This window comes from Xiphophorus couchianus, chromosome 5 (assembly GCF_001444195.1).
Source record: "Xiphophorus couchianus chromosome 5, X_couchianus-1.0, whole genome shotgun sequence".
In the NCBI taxonomy this organism is placed as follows: Eukaryota; Metazoa; Chordata; class Actinopteri; order Cyprinodontiformes; family Poeciliidae; genus Xiphophorus; species Xiphophorus couchianus.
This window is the reverse complement of record NC_040232.1, coordinates 30294628-30315750: the sequence shown is the minus strand read 5'-3', so window position 1 is coordinate 30315750 and position 21123 is coordinate 30294628. Positions and strand designations below refer to the sequence as shown.

Genomic DNA, 21123 nt, shown 5'->3' with positions numbered 1-21123 from the left:
AAGAACTCTGAGTAATAAAATTCAAAATAACGTTTAATTTTTGTGCTAAAAACTGGGAGGAATGTTATAAGAAATTCTACATCCAGTATTAAGCTGCGGTTACAACCGTTTTTCAATTAATGTTAATACCGTTTTAATGAGGAAGAAAAAAAACCAACCCTAACCTTCTCTATTCAGAGTTGATCATTTAAATTTTCTGAGTTTATTACAATAATATCATAAACGAACCTTTAAAACATGACCCCAAATTTATATATAAAAACACAAATAGTCAAGTTGTTCAAAAAAAAATCTGCACTTTCTGGAGTTTTAAGTTAAATATATTAGATATAGAACAAACAGAACATATTACAATAATGGTGTATGTATATAATTACCATAAAAGCAAAGCAAACAGTTACAATCATCTGTGTCTGATTAAAAATCGACTTTTCACCGCGACACAACGTCAGTTCTTCAAGTCAAGTCCTGCTTGCAAGAGAGAGTGAGGCTGTGGTAAATGTTTCAGGTGGATTCTGGGACTTTCATCCAGTTAGACCAGAGTCCATTCAGTTCGAAGAGAAGCTTCAGAAGTCTGGAGATTGCTATGCTGCTGCGGCACGTCGACAAGCGCATCTACCCACACGGAAGCAATAAAACCAGAAGGAGGCAACAAGTCGATAGTTATTTTGTAAAAGTCTTTGTTCTGCTTAACGTTGTGCTTTTTCCACATGTTTTTCCTCAGGTCACAGGCAGTACTCCAGCAGCAGGACCACGTCTGAAACACAACTGGGCGTTTCTTCTAAATGTTTAGGAATAAATTATCCCTGCGAGTTCAGGTTAGCCAACAAAATACGATAACTGAGCAACACTATGCAATCTCCACATTAGCTGGCCAAAGCTAGACGCGGAACTTTAATCCATCATTAATTTGAACGCACCGACTCCAGTTTTGTCCACTTTGGAAATTAATTCAACAGCATCTCACATTTACAGAACACCCTTCACTTTGTTCCTATAGAGAATTCCTCTCAGTATGACTCATCTGCCCCACAGGACAGGAAACGTAAAGCAGATTAAAAACCTAAACCAAGGTATCCATCCTATTCAGTTTTGGTATTTATACTTCTCTCAGCTTAGAGAGAAGAATAAATGTAGGTTCCTTTGATTGAGAACCCATAATGATCTGTGTCAACCCTTAAAGACTCATGAAGTCCAACTGCAATTACTGACAGATTTAGCAGGAAACATCTAAAAACACACTACAGGAGTAATCCCACAAGCCACATGAGAGGTTTACAGAGGGATGGCAGCTGGTAAACGCAGGAGGGTCCTGGAGTTCCACGTGGGAAATTATCTGGACAGCGTGTACGAGCCTTTACTACACAACCGAAGCATGTAGGTTTGGGTTTCGGCGAAGGACTCTGGAGACAAAAATCAGTTTGCCGTCTCATTGTAACTTGAGAATGGAAAAACAGGCAGCACACACAAACACGGTCTCTCTCTGCGCCTCTGGAGCTGAAACAGAAACAGGAAGCAGAAGATGAGACGCAGCAGGAAAAATAAACAGCAACTGGAATCAACTCGCATGAAGGGGTCTCTGACTGTGGTCCTCCAAACCTTTTGTCCTGCAACTTTTACATGCATACATGACTCATTAACAGACTTCTGAAGTCTGCCATTTGATTCAGGTTGTTTGGTACAGAAATGCACCTAAAAGTCGCAGTAGCTCCAGAGGACTTAAATCAGAGACAACAGCTTAAATCAGGGCATCTGCAGGCAAGACTTTTAAAGACATTTTTAACACAGAAAAAACTACAAATATGAGGCATGGTTGGGAGAACTGGCTGCATTACAATCAAGCGCAGCAAAAACAGTGAACCCGCCTTTAGCTTACTCACTCTCAACAGCTTTAACCCCACTAGTGCCTAGCTTAAACATTTTTCTGCACCTAGCATCATATAGGTTGGCAGCAGGAGCCAACCGGAACCAAACGCATGCCATCCAGTTAATTGGTGCTAAATTACCAACTGGTGATGCAAAAATGATAGCTAGCAAGTTAGAACGGATATGTATGTTAGCAGCTAGTTAGCGTTAGCCTCAACGGTCTCTAGTTACAGAATGCAATGAAGATGTTTTATGTGTGACTCAAATTTTTCCTAACAGAAAAGTCCCCAAAAAGAAATACAAAATTAAAAAATCCTGCCAGGACAAAATTTAAGACCTGTCCTCAATTTTACGTTTTTTTTTTTAAGTTGTCACAGGTTCTTTAAACCTGTGACAACTTAAACCAACTTGTGTACAAACTGGCAAACCTGTTTTTTAAACCACCACGTTAAGAACATTTTACTCCTTAAAAAATGTAATCATAATTAATGCAAACATGATTGTATGTATTGTTATTATTATGTATTCTCACCTGTTGCCCCCATGAAGGACCTCGGCACCTTGTAGGAACAGCATCGGGAGCAGAAGCTGTTGCCACAGTTGCTGCAGTTTCTCTACAACATAAAGACACGTAGTTAAATTTAGAGCCAGGGAAATGATTCAGCTAGAATAGATGATGTAAAAGCTAAAACATTTAAAAGGAAAATTTCGGTCTCACCCTCTTCTTCAATACTGAGAAGACGGCATTGCAGCTGGAACAGTTGCCTTTGGAGATAAAGAGAGAAAAATGAAAGGTTGATGCACTTTAAGGTTTTTCTTCCCTATCAATGAGGTCTAGAAGAGGGCAAAAAAAAAGACCCAGAAGAGGAGTCAGAGCAAACTGACCCATGCTGGTGGCAGGGTAGCGTTTCCGGAGTCTCTCCGTCAGTTTGGACACCTTGCTGCGGATCGGTTCATTTCGACTCAAGAAGCCGTTCTCAGAAACTGTGTCATATTCAGGAGCGCCAAGAGGTCCGTCGTCATCCTCCTTCGGAAGATGGAAAAAAGAAACAAAAAACACATAATTTATAAAACCTGAGTTTTTACGTTCTCCTTCCAGATTAAATTCAGCCAAAATTCAGCCATGCTTCAACAATAACTAATGTTTGAATGAAAAATAGAGCAGCTTCAGTATAGCTAGTAAGACCACAAATGTAATAATTAAACCTAAGAATCCATGCATTTACAGTGCAAATACACACAGCACATGCATCCGTCTTATAATGAGCTCAAAGTCATGAAGGGAATCAATATTTTGGGCCTATAAATTTTAGATTGGATTAAGGTTTTGGGATTAGTCTGATCCCGCAATAATGATAACGTTGTTCTGGAACCAGGATGCTGCTCTCTTTACTGCCGTGTTTGGACTTGTTATCTTGTTGAAACACACAATTGAAGGAAATTTACTCTGACACTGGTCAACATTAGTTTATATAGGATGTTCCACCTGCACTGAGGCTTGAAATCAGTGTTAGAAGGTCATCTGATCAACTATCTACAACCCAATATCCAATAAACAACCAGGCTTTCACCAGTTCATAAACTTTTTCTCCCAGACCAATAGATTGGTTCTTAGGCTGTGCAACAACAAAACTTCTTGCCAATTGCCTGACATTACATTAGCTTCTTCTTCACTCTGCAGCACTCTAAGGTAAGTGTTCATGTAATGCAGCTGGCAATGTAATGACTGCTGGATCCTTTGAGGTTTACTCTACTACACCTAATAGTGGATCATTTCTCATGTAGAAATGTAATATCTACAAAAATGTTTATTTTGATTAAAGTGATGACAGACTGCTATTCTTTTGACACAACTGTAAAAAAAAAAAATAATAATAAATCGTTGGTCATCAGCGGGTCAGCATAGTTCACTGAAACAGAGCAGGAAGCCATGTCAGGTTCTCAAAAATAAATATAACCATATTAGGGATGCACAATCGGCATTTACATTGCTATTGGCCGTTGTTAGTCAATTTATAAAATACAGTGAACCCGTGATAGGCGAAATCTGTGAAGTAGTTACCTTTATTTTTTACAATTATTATACAGCATAATTAAATACTCTACATTGAAACCAAAGAACAAAGCCTGTTTTCAGGCCCAAACATTTTTTGACAAATATAAAGCATTCTTACAAATAACTACAGTAAAATAATCATTGTAATCATTAATACGAAGTACAGTAGAACAAATTGTGACTCGCGTATTTCACTGTTCCTCTGACTGTGACGCTGCGGCCTGACTCCGCTCTCTAGTGGCTTTTGAGTGCGACATTGATTGGAGAGTGTTTAAGGGAAGTAGAGTAGTAATGTTTTTCATAGTGTCAAAAGGGGTAGCAAAATATATTTAATAATATGTAAAATATTGGTCAATATCAGTTATCGGCCATGACAGCAATGTTAATTTTGGCCTAAATTTACACATCAGTGCTTCCCTAAAATTTTTTGTTATGCATAGACTCATGCATACATGTTAATATGTAGAGGGGACAGGCATCTGAGCAAAACATCCCATAATATGCTTTCAGTTACAAAAGCATACTGACACTGACAATCCTTAATGAGGATGTTTTAATAAATTGGATGGAGGAGAAAAGCTGATTTCACTAAAGTGCCTCATGGGTGGATGGAATCCACTTACCAATAAGAGCAAAGGGGTTTCCTTGTTAGGAAACAGAACAACACATAAGAACAACTTGAGATAACAGCCATGCTTTTAAGGCAGAATCAACCACCACACCAGGTCACACACGGCACGTGAAGTTTTGCTTTTGGAGGAATTTCAAAAGTGGGGAAAACTCACCTGCAGAGCAACTGAACTTTCCTGAGTCAAAAGGACAGCATGAGGGGAAAACAGGGGGAATCAGAGCTTTTAATTTCCAAAACAACGAGTGGTAAATGTAGACTATTTTCAAAATGTGTGTTGGAAAATGAAGAAAATACTCCAGAATGTTGAATGTAATAAAACCGGGCTTGTTTCATTTGCTTTATCAGAACAGTTTCTGTTATCCTTACATTAAAATCTGTCTGAGTCACATCAGTCATAGACATGTATTACTGATGCACCAATCAATTAAGCCAGTGACTGATAGCAAACCAATGCTCCTTCCTGTTCAGCAGGTCAAATTTCAAAGCAAGCAAAAAAAAAAAAAAATACCATCAGCCCCTAAAAGCCTAATATTTAACATCTGATGCAGGGGTTGAATTTGTGTCACAAGACTGTAAAGACAACAAGGCTATTTAGGGCTTGTGCAAACATAAAATGTGATGCCTTTTGTCATGCATGTGCAGAAATCACAGGAACAGCGACTAAGGTTGGCCCGTGCAAACCTATTTTACTGAGATATTCAAGAATAGCAGCAGTTTTGCTTTGACTATATATATATATATATATATATTTTTTATATATATATATATGTGTGTGTGTGTGTGTGTGTGTGTGTGCATATAAATTTAAAAACATAAAAATTGAGGTGAAGCTGTGTTAAGCGTGGCTCATTCATTCGTTTATGTAACCTTACTGTAACTTTATTAACTTCTTGTTCAACTGTTAATCTTTTGCTTAAAACATTTTAATGAAGCAAGGTTCAAATTATACTAGAAAGAAATAACATGTCCTAACTGTGCAGCATGTAAACTGTGCGACTACCTGACTGATTATGTTTCTCTAAGTGCTTGGATGTCTCTTTAACTCCAGCCAGAAATGTTCAGTTCTGTGTCTGGGGATTATCTGAAAATGGGATTGTCCAGGCAAATTCTTTCCTCCGGTCATGACAGACTGTGGGATTACAGGCTCAGCAGGGGAGGGAACTGGATCTTCAAATATCAGCGAGAGGTTTGTTTTTACCTCGATTGCATCTTTAAACTCGTCATCTGGCTCAGCCTCCTCTGCTTCTTCTATGCTGCCAGGAGAGAGGTCCTGTTGAAAACACACACACACACACCCACACACAAGCAAACATGACCACTGTTATGCAGACATCTTCTAAAACCTTGTTGCCCCCAGAATCAGCCCCCTGGACAGTAGAGATTAAACAGAGATCACAATAGATAAATAAAAAAATAAGCACACAAATTAATATCAACTGTGACGCTTTGTGTTGTCTGGTGCCTTATTGTCTCTAGACTAATCTGAGGCCCTGTCCATTCGTTTAATATGAAAAAAAATAAAAAATCAACATGGATGACAAAGTACCATCTATGTCAATCTATGGATTTGCACTACATTAAATACGATGGGTTCAGTACACGTGGTAGACAGAATAAGAAGCTTACAGTTGCAGCTGGTTTTACCGTAAATCACAACATCTGAAATTGTCACATTTTTCTGTAATCTCACCTCCAGGCTGGTTGGGGTTGGAGTCTGGTCCGTCGTATTGGCAGGTTCCTGCTCCTCACTCAACCCCTCCAAGGTCTGCGTCTGACCCAAGTGAAACAGGTTCCTGAGGTCTAATAAAACTGAAAACACACATCAATGAAACATAAAAAAAAAATCAAAACCATTCCAAGAGTTATTGTCAAATATGTATGAATGAACCAACCCCTGTAGAAGTCTCTGTTCCACAGGAAGACAATACTGTTGAGTCCAGCAAGCAACCAGCCCAAAGGAGCGACATACAGCAGACACACCACTATTAGCACTGCACCATAAAACCTGGAAGGAGGAGCAATGGAAGAATCAGACAAGTTTTGGCCTCTGACTCAGTATTCAGTCAATTTTGACCTAACTTTAACGCTTAAACACAATTATTAATTTGAATATACTACAAATTTTGTTTTGAAGTAATTTGCATGTTCGCAAATAAGTTCGCAAAGAAGTAAGTTCGTCAGTAAGTTTGTAAAGAAGTGAGTTTGTGTGTTCATAAGTAAGTTTGTAAGAAAATTAATTTAGAAGTAATACGTTTGTAAAGAAGTAAGGCCATAAGCCAAGTAAGCTCATTCATAAGAAAGTTCATACATAAGTTTGTCATACGTTTGAACGTAAGTATGTTTATTATTTAAGTTCATACATAAGTAAATTTGTATATAAGTAAGATCATATATAAGAAAGGCTTAGACCATGGGACACAGAAAAAGTATGGCCATTTTTTTTCTTCCAAAAAAAAATAAAAATAATAATAATTCCAAACTCAGGTACAAATCTCCCATGAAGGGCAAGATGGGTAGTATATTACAATTACGGTACTATCTCAATATTGACGGTTCCAAGGTTCAGTCTGCTGAAGAAAAACGGCTGAATCACATGCAGTGTACATGTATTTGTGTGTGGCTGTTAGTGCACACACACACACCTTGATGATGTGGCATGATCATCCCAGTATAAGACCTTATAAATAGCTTCTGCTGACTGACAAGCAGAGGACAACAGTTCATCCAGGTGCTTTAGCCTGTTGGGGACAGTAAACACAAACAGGAATAAAAATGTAACCTGCTATTAAAAGAAGCAGTTATAACTAGATTAGATGTAAATGAATGCTGTGGCAAAAATATGCAAGGTCATTGTGTGAAGTAGTGTTGTTAGTCAAAGAACCTTCGGAGAACAGACAGGCTTCAGTTGAGAAAATATGATGAAAGTTGTTTGATGCACGAATGTTACTGTGTACACATGTGCAGGTGCATATTTTGCCTAAACTTCAACAGCATTAAATCTCCCCAATATTTACTTAAGCTATCACAACCCTACATCCAACCAACCTCTTTCTTGACTTAATGACTCTGGGATTTTCCCCAAACAATGAAAAAATATTTTCACCTTTTACAATAAAACTCCCCGGTGAGACTGCAGTGGTTACTGCAGCTCTCTTTGTGTCTGTGCACTATCCCTTCGTGTGGAGGAGATCTGTACATAAAGCAGCTGAAACTGTACTCATTAAAACATTATGATGTCCAAAGTGAAACAATAAGTTTATGCCACACGAAACCAGTGTTTTCAGTAAGTTTTGCCACAGGATTAACAGAACCTGCAGAGAAATGTACCACTGAACAATGAGTCAATACAAAATACAGAGACAAAAAGCTAGTATTAGCTTAGCCATTTAGCAAACTACCCAACATGAAAACTTTTCAGCATTTCAGCCTTCTCGAAACATTGGAGTAGTTTTCCCAACCCAGTTAACCCACTGCTGGAGTGGTTTTGACGCAGAAAGTCCAACTGGGACAAAATATCTGCTGCAGTCGAGAAAAACAGAAGAGAGCGACTTTGTAGAACGTTACTGGTGAGGGAGATCAGTGGGACAAAAATCACAATACTAATGAGGTCATCTAATATAGATCAAATGTAATCGTTTGAGGGGTTTTAAGCATATTCACAGCTTTGGTTTTGTTAACTTTGATCCTGTATTGGACTGGGACTTGCTTTTGGTAAATGAATGACCTTAAGTGACAAAGACAAATATCAGGAACCAAAAAATAATAATTTCTTAGGAGATCCTGAGCCTCAGATCTGACCAATACTTATTAAATCAATAAGCTGAAGGTTACACGGTCATTAACTACAAACCAGCACTTTGTATCTTACAGGTCTTTGATTTCCAGCATGGCCTCCTGTTTGGTGAGATTCACTGTCTGCAGGTCTTTACGATGCACAGCGTGATATCGCCTCTTCTGGAGCTCCGCTTCTGACGCTCTGCTCCCGCACCTGTCCTGCAGGTAACCCAGGGCAGCAGGCACCGAAACTGCCACCACGCTCACTGTGAACCAGCCAGCTGACACCAGAGGAGAAAAGAAAACTTGCTTTATAAATTATTAAAATGCACAACTATTTACTATTACTATTTATGTCATCATACCTTCAGTAATTGTGCAAAAGAAGACATTAAGGAATACACACACAAGAAGAGAGCACACCGGCATCTTCCATCTGAGCAATGAAAAAACAAATAAAACAACAACTATAAATAGAGATCTCTGGGAAAAACATGCTCGTTCAAGACAAAAGCACCCGTACATACCCGAGCAGATAGCGAATGAGCTCCACTGCGTCCACAACCGGTTCTAGAAACAGAGCCATTCTCTTGTAGGACACCACCGTGTTTAGGAGGTCAAAGTTCGGTGGGCAGCGAGGACTCCCCAACTCTGAGGCATCCGGAGAGCCTGGGGTCTCTTTAGATAATGAGTGCACCAACTCTCCCCGTTCCCCTGAACCCTCTCCAGTGCTGTGCATTGCCATCTCTGGGCAGTGAGTAGAAAAAAAAATAAGACAATCAGGACGGATGCAATCAATGAAACATGGTGCAAAAGTCACCCAGTCATAAAAAGTTTCTTCCTAGAGCAGTTTAGTAGGAAAGCATTTCAAAAGTTCAATATGGTCGAGGCAACGTCGTTAGCATAGCACATGTTTAAACAACAAGGCAGGTCAAAGTGATTTACACCTTGAAAACATAATACAGTAACCAAATACGAAACAGGAGTAAACATAATATTTTGTCAAAAACCATCATCAAAATCATCAAGAAAATATACATAAAATATGTTGATCAATGTTCCAGTTATTTCTGGCTGTTGAGTATTGCAACAATTTAGATTGTGATTTAGTCACATTTTAACATCATGTCCTATCTGCTCTCCCTGAGCTCTTTCTCTGTGTTACCAAGATCTAAACTAGGTATGAGCATAAAAAACAGAGAAAGTTTATCCAATGGCCAAATGTATTTTTGGCAAGCATCGTTCCTGTGTGGGTTTCTACTGCCCAGAGTCCATCGAACGAGCAGTTAGTGAAATATTATAGCCTCCTAAATTATGCATCTAAAGAGTCGTTTGAGAATGCACCTTGGACAGTAAAACCTTGATGACTAATGGGGATGGGCATTTATCGTATTGTGGATTGTTGTAAAAATCTAAAAAAAAAAAATAATAAGAGTGGCAATTTATCATAACCAACAATTAAAACATCAAAGGTTTTGTCCATGTTATTTTTTCACTGCTGATTTCAAGAGAAAAATCAATAAATAATCAATAAAGTTCATTAAAAAATACATGGTGGTGTCCTGAATAGAATATACTTTATTGATCCCCAAGGGAAAATTGCTTATTTGTTGAAAGCTACTACGTCTTATGTGATAAATACAAAGTTCGTAAAATATATATATACCCAAGAGTGAATAATAAAGAGAGAAAAGTTCAAAATGACTAGACATAAACAAATAAATAACAAGCAATCACATGCAATATATTGATCAATAAATAACCTAGAAATGAGCGCAGACAAAAATTTGAATCAATTAGCACAGACTTGGGCATTGTAAAGCCTGACGGCAACAGGCAGAAATGACTTTCTGTGGCGCTCTGTGGTACACTTTGGCAAAATGAGTCTCTGGCTGAAGGTGCTTCTGTATCCGGGCAGCACGTCATGGAGTGGATGAGACTGAAGTAGCCCTTTCCAAAATAGATGTTAGTTAAGAGTAGTGTTGGTGTTTGTGGGGCTTTGACTGCAGTTATATCCAATCATAGCCACACACAACTGCCTAAAAAAAGACTGAAGTCGTAATTTTTTAAAATCGTTTTTTGATAAATACCACAAAATTGTGTGGTAAAATTTTAAGTCCTAATTTTCCAGCGCATGCGACAATTGCAATTTGATTGTGCAGCTCTAGTTTAAAGCTGGAGAGTGGTGCATAGCTGAAAAGCAATAAGTCATCTGACTCAAAGTAACTTGAACTAACATCTGGTTAAGTTCTGGATCAATGATCTCGTTCCTGCAATGTAATCTGATTACTTTGTTTAATTAAATTGTTCATGTTTAGTTTATGATTGAGTAAGTAAAAAAAAATCACAATATTTTGGTGCTTTTAGTTCTTTTAAATCATATTTGTTTTGGCCTGACGAGCTTGGCCCACATGACAAAAGGTTTGGACACCCTGCTCATCAGGTCCATCCACCTAAACTGACAGACTGGACAAGGAGAGAATTAAGGCCGTCAAACTGAACAAAAATCTGATTTTTAAAATTACAGATCTGATTCAAGACACTAGCAGTCTGCATTTCCAGACAAAATTGAGTCCATGTCCTTTAAAAGCAAGAAATGAAATAAATCATCATGATGTTCAACAGAGCCATTTGTCAGACAAGCCAACTAAGATCTCCGTGGTAACACTGGAGTAGCTACAGCAATCCAGAGCTCAGGTAGAAGAACCAGTTGAACAGACTTGTAGAGTCCTCCACAAATCTGACCCTAATGGAAGACTGGTGAGAAGAAAGCCATTGTGTCGTCAATTGGCGCTATATAAATAAATGGAATTAATTGAATGAAAACCTTTAAAGTTTTATTTTCTTTAAAAATCCCATTTGTGCAGGGACATTCTTCTCACCGCAAACAGGAGAAGAATGTGACGCTTTAGTCAGATGAAAGCAGAATTAAACTTTTTGATTGCAAACTACGGGCTGCACAGTGGCGCAGTTGGTAGCACTGTTGCCTTGCAGCAAGAAGGTCCTGGGTTCGATTCCCGGCCGGGGTCTTTCTGCATGGAGTTTGCATGTTCTCCCTGTGCATGCGTGGGTTCTCTCCGGGTACTCCGGCTTCCTCCCATAGTCCAAAAACATGACTGTCAGGTCAATTGGTTTCTCTAAATTCTCCCTAGGTGTGAGTGTGTGTGTGCATGGTTGTTTGTCCTGTATGTCTCTGTGTTGCCCTGCGACAGACTGGCGACCTGTCCAGGGTGTACCCCGCCTCTCGCCCGGAACGTAGCTGGAGATGGGCACCAGCAACCCTCCCGACCCCATTAGGGACAAGGGTGACCAGAAAATGGATGGATGGATGGATGATTGCAAACTGCTGTGTAATTTGCAGGTATAGGGAATAAGGTCAAAGGTTTTATGTAGTTTAGACTGCTACAAAAAATTTCAGACTGAGGCAGGGGCTTGGCTTCAGCCAGCATGACGGCTGTAAGCATTTAGCCAGAGGTAAAAATGGAATAACTAGGATCAAAGCATATGTTAGAATGACCTAGTCAAAGTCTGTGAGACTTCCAAGTGAGAATCTGTGAAAAGATTAGAGTTATTATTTTAAAGAATGACCAAAACAAAAGGTCAGATGTTTAAAGCTGATATAAAAAAAAAAACTACCTACAACTTGCGGCCGATTTTGCAGAAAGGGATTACTTTCTAGTGGATGAACAAACAAAAGCAGGTCACACTTTGCCGACTTATTATTTGTCAAAAACTTTTAAAAAGGACTTAAATTTTAACATATTCACTATCTAGTTCTGGTCGATCACAACCAAGAAGCGTGACGAAAGGTGTAGAAAGGTGAAGGGATACAAATACTTTGAAAGGCAGTGAACATGACAAACGGTGGAAGTGGCTTCCGATGAGATAGAACTAGTTCAGCCTTTAAAAACTTGCTTGAGCAGTTTTTAAAAACACGAATGCTTCCAACAGAGAGTCACAACAGAATGAGCAGGCAGCTCAAACAATTGGTGCTAGTAGCTGCTGTGGCCCGAGAGAGATGTGGTCAAAACAGGAAAGTGAACTCTGGATGGAGAGCACGGAACATTGCGCAATAACACGAATGTGGGAGCATTTCATGTTTCACATAACTTCAAATATGAGGTAGGAGTAGATAATAACTCACTGTGAGCAGAGAAAGTCCAGGAGCAGCAACAGCAGCTGCGGAGGAGAAGAGAGAGAGGAGCTCAGGCGAAACTAACGAAACCCACCGACATCATGAGACCGGGGAGGGAGGAAGAGCCTCCAAACTCGACCAGCTCCGGTACCATGACTGCAGACAGTCCGTCCGAACAGTCTGGCTCATCAAAACGGCCACAGAGGGGGAAAGGCGACAAAACCGCCGGTTTTTAGTTAGTTAATGGAAGCGGCTATCTTTGTTAGCTCGGTGTTGTTCAGAGAACGTTCGCTTCCCATTCTAATCCAGGATGAATAGTCGATAACAGAAAACGGGCTGATCAGTACAGATGAGTCGATCACAGAGCAAAATGATCAATTTCAACAGATAGATAGATAGATAGATAGATAGATAGATAGATAGATAGATAGATAGATAGATAGATAGATAGATAGATAGATAGATAGATAGATAGAAAACACAGTTAAGACATTATTATCCTTACATCTAAATCTGCCAGGAAACTTAGCTGTACCTAGATTGACGCCACCAACACACACAGACACACAGCCTCACAATTCAATATTTGGGTAAATTATGTGTGGCAAGTTGCCAAGAAACCATGATAAACTTCCAGCTTAATACTCATTTTATTGTCTAAATTGGTAGAGTTCACTTGTGCTGGCTGGCATTCTTGTGTGGACATGGCATTTAAGCTTACTTTTCAAGGTCAAGGTCATTCTAGAAGCTTAAATGCTGCCTAGTGTCAGAGATTTTTTATCTCATGGGCCATCCAACAGGACGAAGACCCAGGGATGGATAAGAGCAAAACACTGGACTGTTATGAACTGGCCATCTGTAAGTCCTGATTTGAATCCCACTGCATATCTGTGGTAGGAGCTGAAACATGCCATCTGGAGAAGGTTCCCTTCAAACCTGAGAGAACCGGAGCAGTTTGCCCACTAGGTGTTAACCACAATACCTATGGACAAGTGCAGAAGTTTCATTGATAGTTACAGAAACTGATTGCTATGATTGCCTCAAAAGGTTGCACAGTTTCCATAATTTTAGTTCAGACCTTTTTTGTTTTTTTAATTCTATTGTATTCAAAACATCTGATTTTCATTGGTCAATTTTTGGTAATTTTTTTTATTTATTACTTCTGTCAGCTTTTTGTTCATTAATGGAATGTTAAACATTTTGTATTCACATGTGTGAATAATGTAACCTGTATGATTTTCACCCACCCCCTAAGTCAGGGGTGCCCAAAGTCAGTCAAGGGCCGGCATCCTGCATGTTTTGGTTTTCTCCCTGGTGGTACCAACAACCTTTTCAGCATGTCAGTTTTCTTCTTAGGCCTTCTAACGAGCCATCATTCGATCCAGATGCATTAAACCAGGGAGAGAACTAAAACATGCAAGATGCCGGCCCTCCAGGACCGACTTTGGGCACCATTGGCCTAAGTTATTAGAAGCCACTGTGAAGAAGAGGGAGGAGTGCTGAATGCTACTCTTGTTGTGCAATGTTTAGAAACAGAAGAAGTGTATATAGTTGTTGAAAAAGGAAGTTGTGTTTTTTTGAGCTCTTATCAGTTCAGTATTAGCCAAGATGGGAAGTGAGTAGAGAACTTTGTCATTTGTTACAGCTGCTTTTTCTCTAAAGCTCATCAGTACAAGAACATTTGATGCAAATAAACAGAAAGAGAAAGAACAAAAAGAAGCAACACTATGGTTTTGTCTTCAAAGCAAACATCTTATCAAGCAGTTACGCCAACAAGCAGGAAGTTTCTGACAGTGCATGATTGATTAAAATAAGTTTCAGTTGGAGAGTTGTCACATTTTACAAGAGTTGTGATGTTTTCTTAAACATGACCCACCTGAATGAATAGTGATGTGGCTGGTAAAGTGCTATATTGCTTACATATTCCTAAAATGATAATTCAGGTTATTGTCAGAAATTAAATGCCAAGTTTTTGGAATGTTTTTGACTGGATAAGCAAAGCAATTACTGTCAAACTGATGTTCTGAATGTATTTGTATGTTGGCGTTTAATATTTTGTGATTACCCAGCATGAGTTGAAAGGGAGAAATTATCTTTGTCGCCCTCTACTGTAATGGTAAAAAAGCACGCAAGTCAACAATACCAGCTCAAACTGGCTCATACAGTGAATTTATTTAAATACTAAAAATAGAATGACAAAATACAGCACTTTGAAATCAGAAGGCCCCACAAAAAAAACATAAAATGTCATTATGCACTACTATTGTCACAATACCTGTATACTGCTATTAATATAAGTTAATCTAATACATTCCACCGTTTGAAGGTTTTATTAAATGCTGACTCAGACATTACAGCTCCACCACAATTATAAAGGCTAATTTGTGAAAACACTTTGTCAAGGAAACATTTTAAAAGACCCTGTAAAAACCATGTATAAAAATATTTACCCTTAAAGCATCAGAGCATTTCAATAAATGAAAAATGTAATTGAAACCCCAATAGTAGCATTTCTTTTCTAAACGTGACACTTGCGTATTGTATTGACTCTTTACAGATTTTGACTTGCAGTTAATCGTTTTGTCTAAAATAAATAAAAAGTTATAATATTGGAATTTTTTTTTTGCCAAAATCAATCCTGGGGAAGACTGCTGACAAACTGATATTTTTAATCATCTGCTTCAGATGAATATGCTTATAATTTAATGCATTAAAGAAGTTAACACTCTCTATATCTACTGCTGGTGATCGCTGTGAGAGCGCTGGTGGAATTTGAGCCCACCACAGTTCCTGAACGACTTCCCACACTGCCCGCAGACGTACGGCTTCTCACCGGTGTGGATGCGGAAATGCCGGGTGAGGGCTCCCGAGTGGCGGAAACACTTGAGGCACACAGAGCAGGTGTACGGCCTCTCTCCGGTGTGGATGCGCAGGTGGGTCTTCAGGTTTTCCAAGCGGTTGAACTCTCGGCTGCACACGGTACAGCGGAAGGGGCTGCAGCCCGGGGGGTACAGCTGCAGCCTAGTTCGCGCACCCCCCGTTACGGGCGGCAGGCAGCGCTGCTGGAGCCTCTGGCGGCACTGGCCGTAGTGTCGCCGCAGCAGGCTGGGCAGGGGGAAGGTCTGACCGCAGAACTTGCACGTGGGAACGGTGGAAACGCTGCAGTCTGCTTCGATGTGGAATCTGTGGACCTGCGGAAGAACTTGTGATACGGAAGCTTGTTCTGCCAGGTGGAAGAAGTTTGGAAACTCTGGGGAGACAGACTGAAGATCGGAGGCAGATGGGAGGCTGCTGCTCATGTCTGGAGGACAAGCTGAGGAAATGAAAATAAACCAGATAAAACCATAACGTCATGATGAAAAATGTAAGGTTTACAATCTTTTGTTTGTCACAAATTATATATTTTTGCTTGTTTTAACAAGAAAGAGTGAATTTCTTTTTAACTGGATAGAGGGGGCAAAATGTCTCTTGTTGACCGATGGACCAAACATTTAAAACCTTAACTAGAAATGCTTCTGCACATTTCTTCAACTTTGAGCTCATCTGGTTTGCCTCTTACCTTGATCTACCCTTGCACCAAGAAGATGAGTCTCGGGATCTTGACTCTGAATATCTATCTCCTCTGGTGGCCACCCGATGCCCTCCATGCTCAAGTTTTCCTCTTTAATTAATTCCAAACAGCAGGACGCTCCACTCCTTTGCTCTTCCAGTCTTTCCTGCTTTACGATAACTTGCTCCATTGTAGATTTGACGGCAGTGCTGAGAGGTGGCGCAGACCCTGGAGCTCGTGGGTTTCGACATGTTATCGCGCCTTCGTTTTTCAATGCAATCATCTGAGATGTCATCTCAGTGGAACCTATTGGGGGAAAAAATGAAGCAAATTGTAAAAATACAAAAATGTTCAACAGAAATTTGTTGTAATGACATTGAATGTAATGCAAAATAAAAGTGTATAGACTTTTTTTTAAAGTTTATTCACCATCTGCATTTTGCTGAGCATTTTAGGAATGACTCCTTCCTGTTTAAACATGACAATGCACCAGTACACACAGAAGAGTATAAAGAAACGAATGAGCAAGTTTGGTATGGAGGAACATGACTGGCCCCCAAAGTCCTAATCTCTACTCAATAAATCACCACTGGGATGGATTAGAAAGACGACTTCAAACTAAGCCTTGTAGTCCAACATCAGCGTTTGACCTCACAAATGAGCATTTCTAAGAATAGTCATTTGTCCCCTAATTATAGAAAGCTTTTTTTTAAGAGTTGAAGCTAAATAGGCACATGAGGGTAAACGAATACTGTCAGCAATGTGGTGTAAATGAAACATCACACCTACTGTATGTGCACACAGACATGTGGGCCTACCTTTATTATGATCCTTTTCTTGTCCTGAGGCTAGCCGCTCCTCACGTCTGTTCATATATTCACCTCGAACATCCGGGCCAGGGCAGTCGTGACCTGCAGGCTCACTCCTGATCTCGGTGCTTTCTGTTGTAGCATTCGTGCAGGGAGTAGGGTGGGGCGCCTCGCCTCTTCGCATAACGCCACTGTCATTATCCTCAAGCCGCTCACATTCAGCCAGCATCTCTTCTGCCCGCTGCAGCGTCTCTTTCAGGGACTCATTCTCCCTCCGCAGCTCTACGTACATGTCGCTTGTCGCCTGACTTACGAGGGTTCGCACCTCCCGGACTGCGATCTCCACAGCCACTTCCAGAGCTCCGTGTATCGCAGCAACAAGCTCCTCTTGAATTGACCGCACAGCCTCAGATCCGCACAATGAAGGCGCAAACGCTCGCCTTTGCGCCCCGGACAGCTGCGGTTTCATGGCGCATTCAATTTTTTGTAATATTTTTCGCTGATTGACCTAGGTTTGCTGTTGATTTGTAAACAGAAACTCCACTTCCGCGCAATGCGATATGTATGACATTTCAGTCGCTCAAAAAATTGAGGTTGGGATTCTTGCATCTCCCACACATTGCGACACCTAATGGTGGGCGTGCCAAACTGCAACTTTATCCACAAAAACCCGCACACTCGTCATAATACGAGACTTTATTGCAGTATCCAACAATATTCAAATCCCATATTCAACAGCAAGCACACCGAAATGGCTCTGCGGCGTGTCCGCCATTACTCTCGGCCTTTGTAGTGGTCCAAGTTTGATAGAATCCAACCGGAAGGCCCGAGGATGGCCACAAACGTCACAGTAAGGACAAACATAGACTCCTTTAGACAAACAAAAATGAAATAAGTCAAACAAGAAACAGTCTAATTTTCTAACAAAACACATCAAAGAAGTCTACTTTGGAGCTTTGAACTTACCACACCGCCTATTTTGTCTTTGGGTGGTTTGTCGCGGATGTAAGTTGCTCTTTGCTGAACACACATTCTGGAAAGTTGAATCCGTCGAGATTTCAGCAGTACGACAAAAAGTCGACTCATATTCAGTTTTTGCAAACTCTCTCTCAAAAAATGAAGTGTTACAAATTTGCTGAAGCGGAGCCACACAGCTGCTTATGTTGCACTCACACACCTGCTGGATGATTGACGTTGCGTTCAGGTGTCACAAGGAAAATTACATACCACGAAATCAGATATTTTATAACTTTGACGATATTTTTTGGAAAAAACATTTTTTCTGTTTGTAGAACCCATTTAATAGGCTTTGCAATCAATAAAGCAAATGTTGCATCAAATGAGGCTAATCATTTTGCTGCTACCTAATGTTTACTGCTGGTTTTTGAATAATTTTCTCTAACGAAGAGGCAGCTGAGAAATATTTAAGGAGAACTGGTTACTGCAGATTTTTTAAAACCAATTTTACATTTAATGCACCAATTCGTAATTTTCTCTTGACCTTAACCCAGGCTATTCTTAATCTAATTGTCCTCTCTTATGTAGTGGTATTATATATCTCTTGCTGTGCCTTTAATTCGCAATTGGATCACTGTTTTGTTGATCCTCTTCTCTCTTAGTGAACCTCTGCGTTGTGTTCCAGCTTTTCTAATTGAGCTACTAGACAACTTGGACTACTTAATCTCAAAGTTGTTTCCTGTTTGTTTACTCTACACAATGCTTTTAATACCCATCCAACAAAAAAAAAAGATTAGAAAAACATCAAATCTAATGTCACTCAACACACTTTTAAAAAAAAACCCAAAAAAACAGAAATCTGCAATTGTCTGCTAAGCATTCATCTTGTACCAGTAAAATGCATTTGAGTCCACTCTTGGAAATAATTTTTGGGATCTTCCCCATCCACGATTTGGGCTAGTCCAGGATGATGATTTGCACATTGACCTATAAAGTAACAGTCGGGCATCTAATTAAAAAACTGGACTTTTAGATTTAAAAAGTCACTCAAGGAGTAAAAAATGCCTCAAGGTCTAATTTTGAAAGAACTGCTTGAATGGCCTCCTTGCCAGGATCCTGCTAAATAATGGCTCAAAAGTGAGAAGTGAAAGCCTTTTTATTGTCAAGCATGCTTTCCTTGCACAGGCAAGGAAAACCTCTTGTACAATCACATATCCCACAAAACAGCAAGCAAAAAGAAACAAAGTGCGATATAAAGTTAAGCTCCAAACTGTTCATGCTCCTGACGGATCTAAGTTCAAAGCAATCGTTTAATTTTACCAACACGTTTTTAACTTATCTTACTGGATGTAATATTAACATGTTGGTGTGGCCCAGCCAAAGTCCAGATCTGCATATGATAGACAATCAGTGGAAGGAGCTAAAGATTAGAGTGATGGCAGGGGGGGGGCTTCCAACTTCAGACTGTTGTGAGTTACGGCAGATATCTACGGCTGCAGGAAACGGATGTGTACTGTAGTTCAATATTCAAATAACAGAACCATTCTATTCCTGTGCTTTCTCCTTATTTTTTCCTAGGTTACTTCTCCACATAATCCCACTCAGCCTTGATATTTTTACACATTCTTTTCCTGGTTGTTAAATTCTCTCTCCTTCTTTGTTTATAGGCTGACGCTGAGGTGATCGCCTTGGGCTTGACGTCACTGCTGGATTACTCTTTGATTATTCCTTCCCCCGCGGCTCTATTTGTCTCTGACGCTGTCGTTAGAACTGGGTCAGCTCAGCATTAGGTGATGGTGAAGCCTGCAGTCTAGATGCTGGTTCAGTAATTAGGTTGTCAGTGCCTGACTGTAGTGTAGAGTCAGACCGTCTCATTCAATCTACAGAACCTAAGGTAAGCATTATGATTGGACCACGCTGCATTTGTCTTTTTCAAAATAACTTTTCAGAGTAAGCAACATTATTTCTCGGTTTAGAAAAAAGTTTTTGCCGAGTGCCATTTAGTTGGTAAACAAAAGAACCTCTGGGCTACCTCATAAAAATACTGTGAGCAAATATTGTCAATAATTATTATGTTCTTTTATATTCTGAAGAAAGATCATTATTTTCTTAATCTGTTGGGCATCTAAAATCTGAAGCAAAATTGATCAATACAATCATTTTCTATCCAAACCTTTTCTCAGAGAATAGCAAGATGGCCTAAATTTGCAAACATGGATGACTAGTTCTACAAAGTATAGATTTTTCGTAATTTATTGAAAACTGTATTCGATCAACAAAAAACATGAGATCTCTTAATGCGGGACGCTTCAGGACAGCATGCATTGCTGCAGACATGCAAAATTAAGCAGATTGATTTATTTGTTTGTGGAGTTTGTCACTAAAATGATAAATTATTGATACGTTTTAGCTGTGCAGATTTTACATTTTTCTTAGGACTCAACACGTATAGGTAAGTCCAAAAGTATTCAAACATGGATTTAAGCCAAGAAGCTCGACACAAACATCTCTCAAAAGATAGTAAAACTTCATGTAAAATATGAAATTTGAAAAAAGACAACTCATCTAAATATATTTACTCTGTATTAAAATAATGTCTCAAAATTATTAAAACTCTTGCAATAATCAATGTAAAAATCTTAATTTGCTTAATAGCAATCAATCCTTTGTTTTATGTGCTGGCCAGCTTTTTGCCTGTTTCCAATGGGGGTTTTTTTTGTTGACAATTTATATTTGATCATAAGTCCTTGAGGTCAGAAGATTGGCCTAATCCAGTAGACGTATGGATATTTGTTGTGTTAATAATAGAATATAGTGGCTTTTTTCTGCTGTGGCAGGAAGTTTCCAGATGAAGTCTCTTCTATTTAGTTTGAACAGCTTGGCTTCTTTTCTTAGATTTCCCCCCTCCTTTCAATTATTTTATTTTCCAGTTATTTTATCAAGGTTACCTTTTTTGATTCTTGTGCAGGATAAAAAAAAAACAACTAAGCTGTCTGACATAATAATATGGCAGAGGCCTTAGAAGTCAGCTCCACTGAGGACTGTCTGCCTGCGGAGTGGAAACCTTTCAGTCGACGCAGTAGGAAGTCGGGCTGTTCCAACATCTTCTCAGGGGTGAACCTGCATCAGCTGCACAAGCTGTTCAGAACGGCGGGGGACAGAAACGCGGAGCATCGGGCGAAGCTAGTGTGGCAGGACGTGGAAGGAAATCCGGAAGGAGCAGAGGAGGGAAAGCAGAGTGAAGAGGAGCAGGTAGAAGATGAAGTGGGCCTGGCCCAGGCCTTGGTGGGGCTGAGAGTTCGAGCCAGGAATAAGACCGGAACAAGAGCGGAAGGACACAGTAAA

General features: G+C 39.7%; 2 protein-coding genes across 6 annotated transcripts; both read right to left on the bottom strand.

Moving 5' to 3' along the window:
• Positions 1–15: 15 nt before the first annotated feature.
• Positions 16–12791, bottom strand: zfyve27 (zinc finger, FYVE domain containing 27). Of its 4 annotated transcripts, none has more exons than XM_028017690.1 (14): positions 12557–12791; positions 8855–9074; positions 8693–8763; positions 8422–8608; positions 7196–7291; positions 6446–6558; positions 6244–6362; positions 5752–5823; positions 4708–4728; positions 4546–4566; positions 2752–2893; positions 2585–2631; positions 2399–2480; positions 16–1497 (listed from the first exon to the last, which is right to left on the bottom strand). In XM_028017690.1, the coding sequence occupies exons 2-14, from the start codon at positions 9070–9072 to the stop codon at positions 1430–1432; spliced, it is 1257 nt and encodes a 418-aa protein (XP_027873491.1). In that variant the 5' UTR covers positions 9073–9074; positions 12557–12791; the 3' UTR covers positions 16–1429. The 4 variants fall into 4 exon arrangements, with proteins under 4 accessions (XP_027873491.1, XP_027873490.1, XP_027873492.1 ...); XM_028017689.1 differs by having other exon boundaries at positions 12472–12790; XM_028017691.1 differs by lacking the exon at positions 4546–4566 and having other exon boundaries at positions 12472–12790.
• A 1811-nt stretch (positions 12792–14602) lies between these two features.
• On the bottom strand, positions 14603–18069 carry LOC114144633 (zinc finger protein 79). 2 transcript variants are annotated; one of them, XM_028017683.1, is made up of 5 exons: positions 17999–18069; positions 17788–17929; positions 16831–17691; positions 16022–16318; positions 14603–15775 (listed from the first exon to the last, which is right to left on the bottom strand). In XM_028017683.1, the coding sequence occupies exons 3-5, from the start codon at positions 17288–17290 to the stop codon at positions 15198–15200; spliced, it is 1335 nt and encodes a 444-aa protein (XP_027873484.1). In that variant the 5' UTR covers positions 17291–17691; positions 17788–17929; positions 17999–18069; the 3' UTR covers positions 14603–15197. The 2 variants fall into 2 exon arrangements, with proteins under 2 accessions (XP_027873484.1, XP_027873483.1); XM_028017682.1 differs by lacking the exon at positions 17999–18069 and having other exon boundaries at positions 17788–17984.
• Between the last annotated feature and the right edge of the window lie 3054 nt (positions 18070–21123).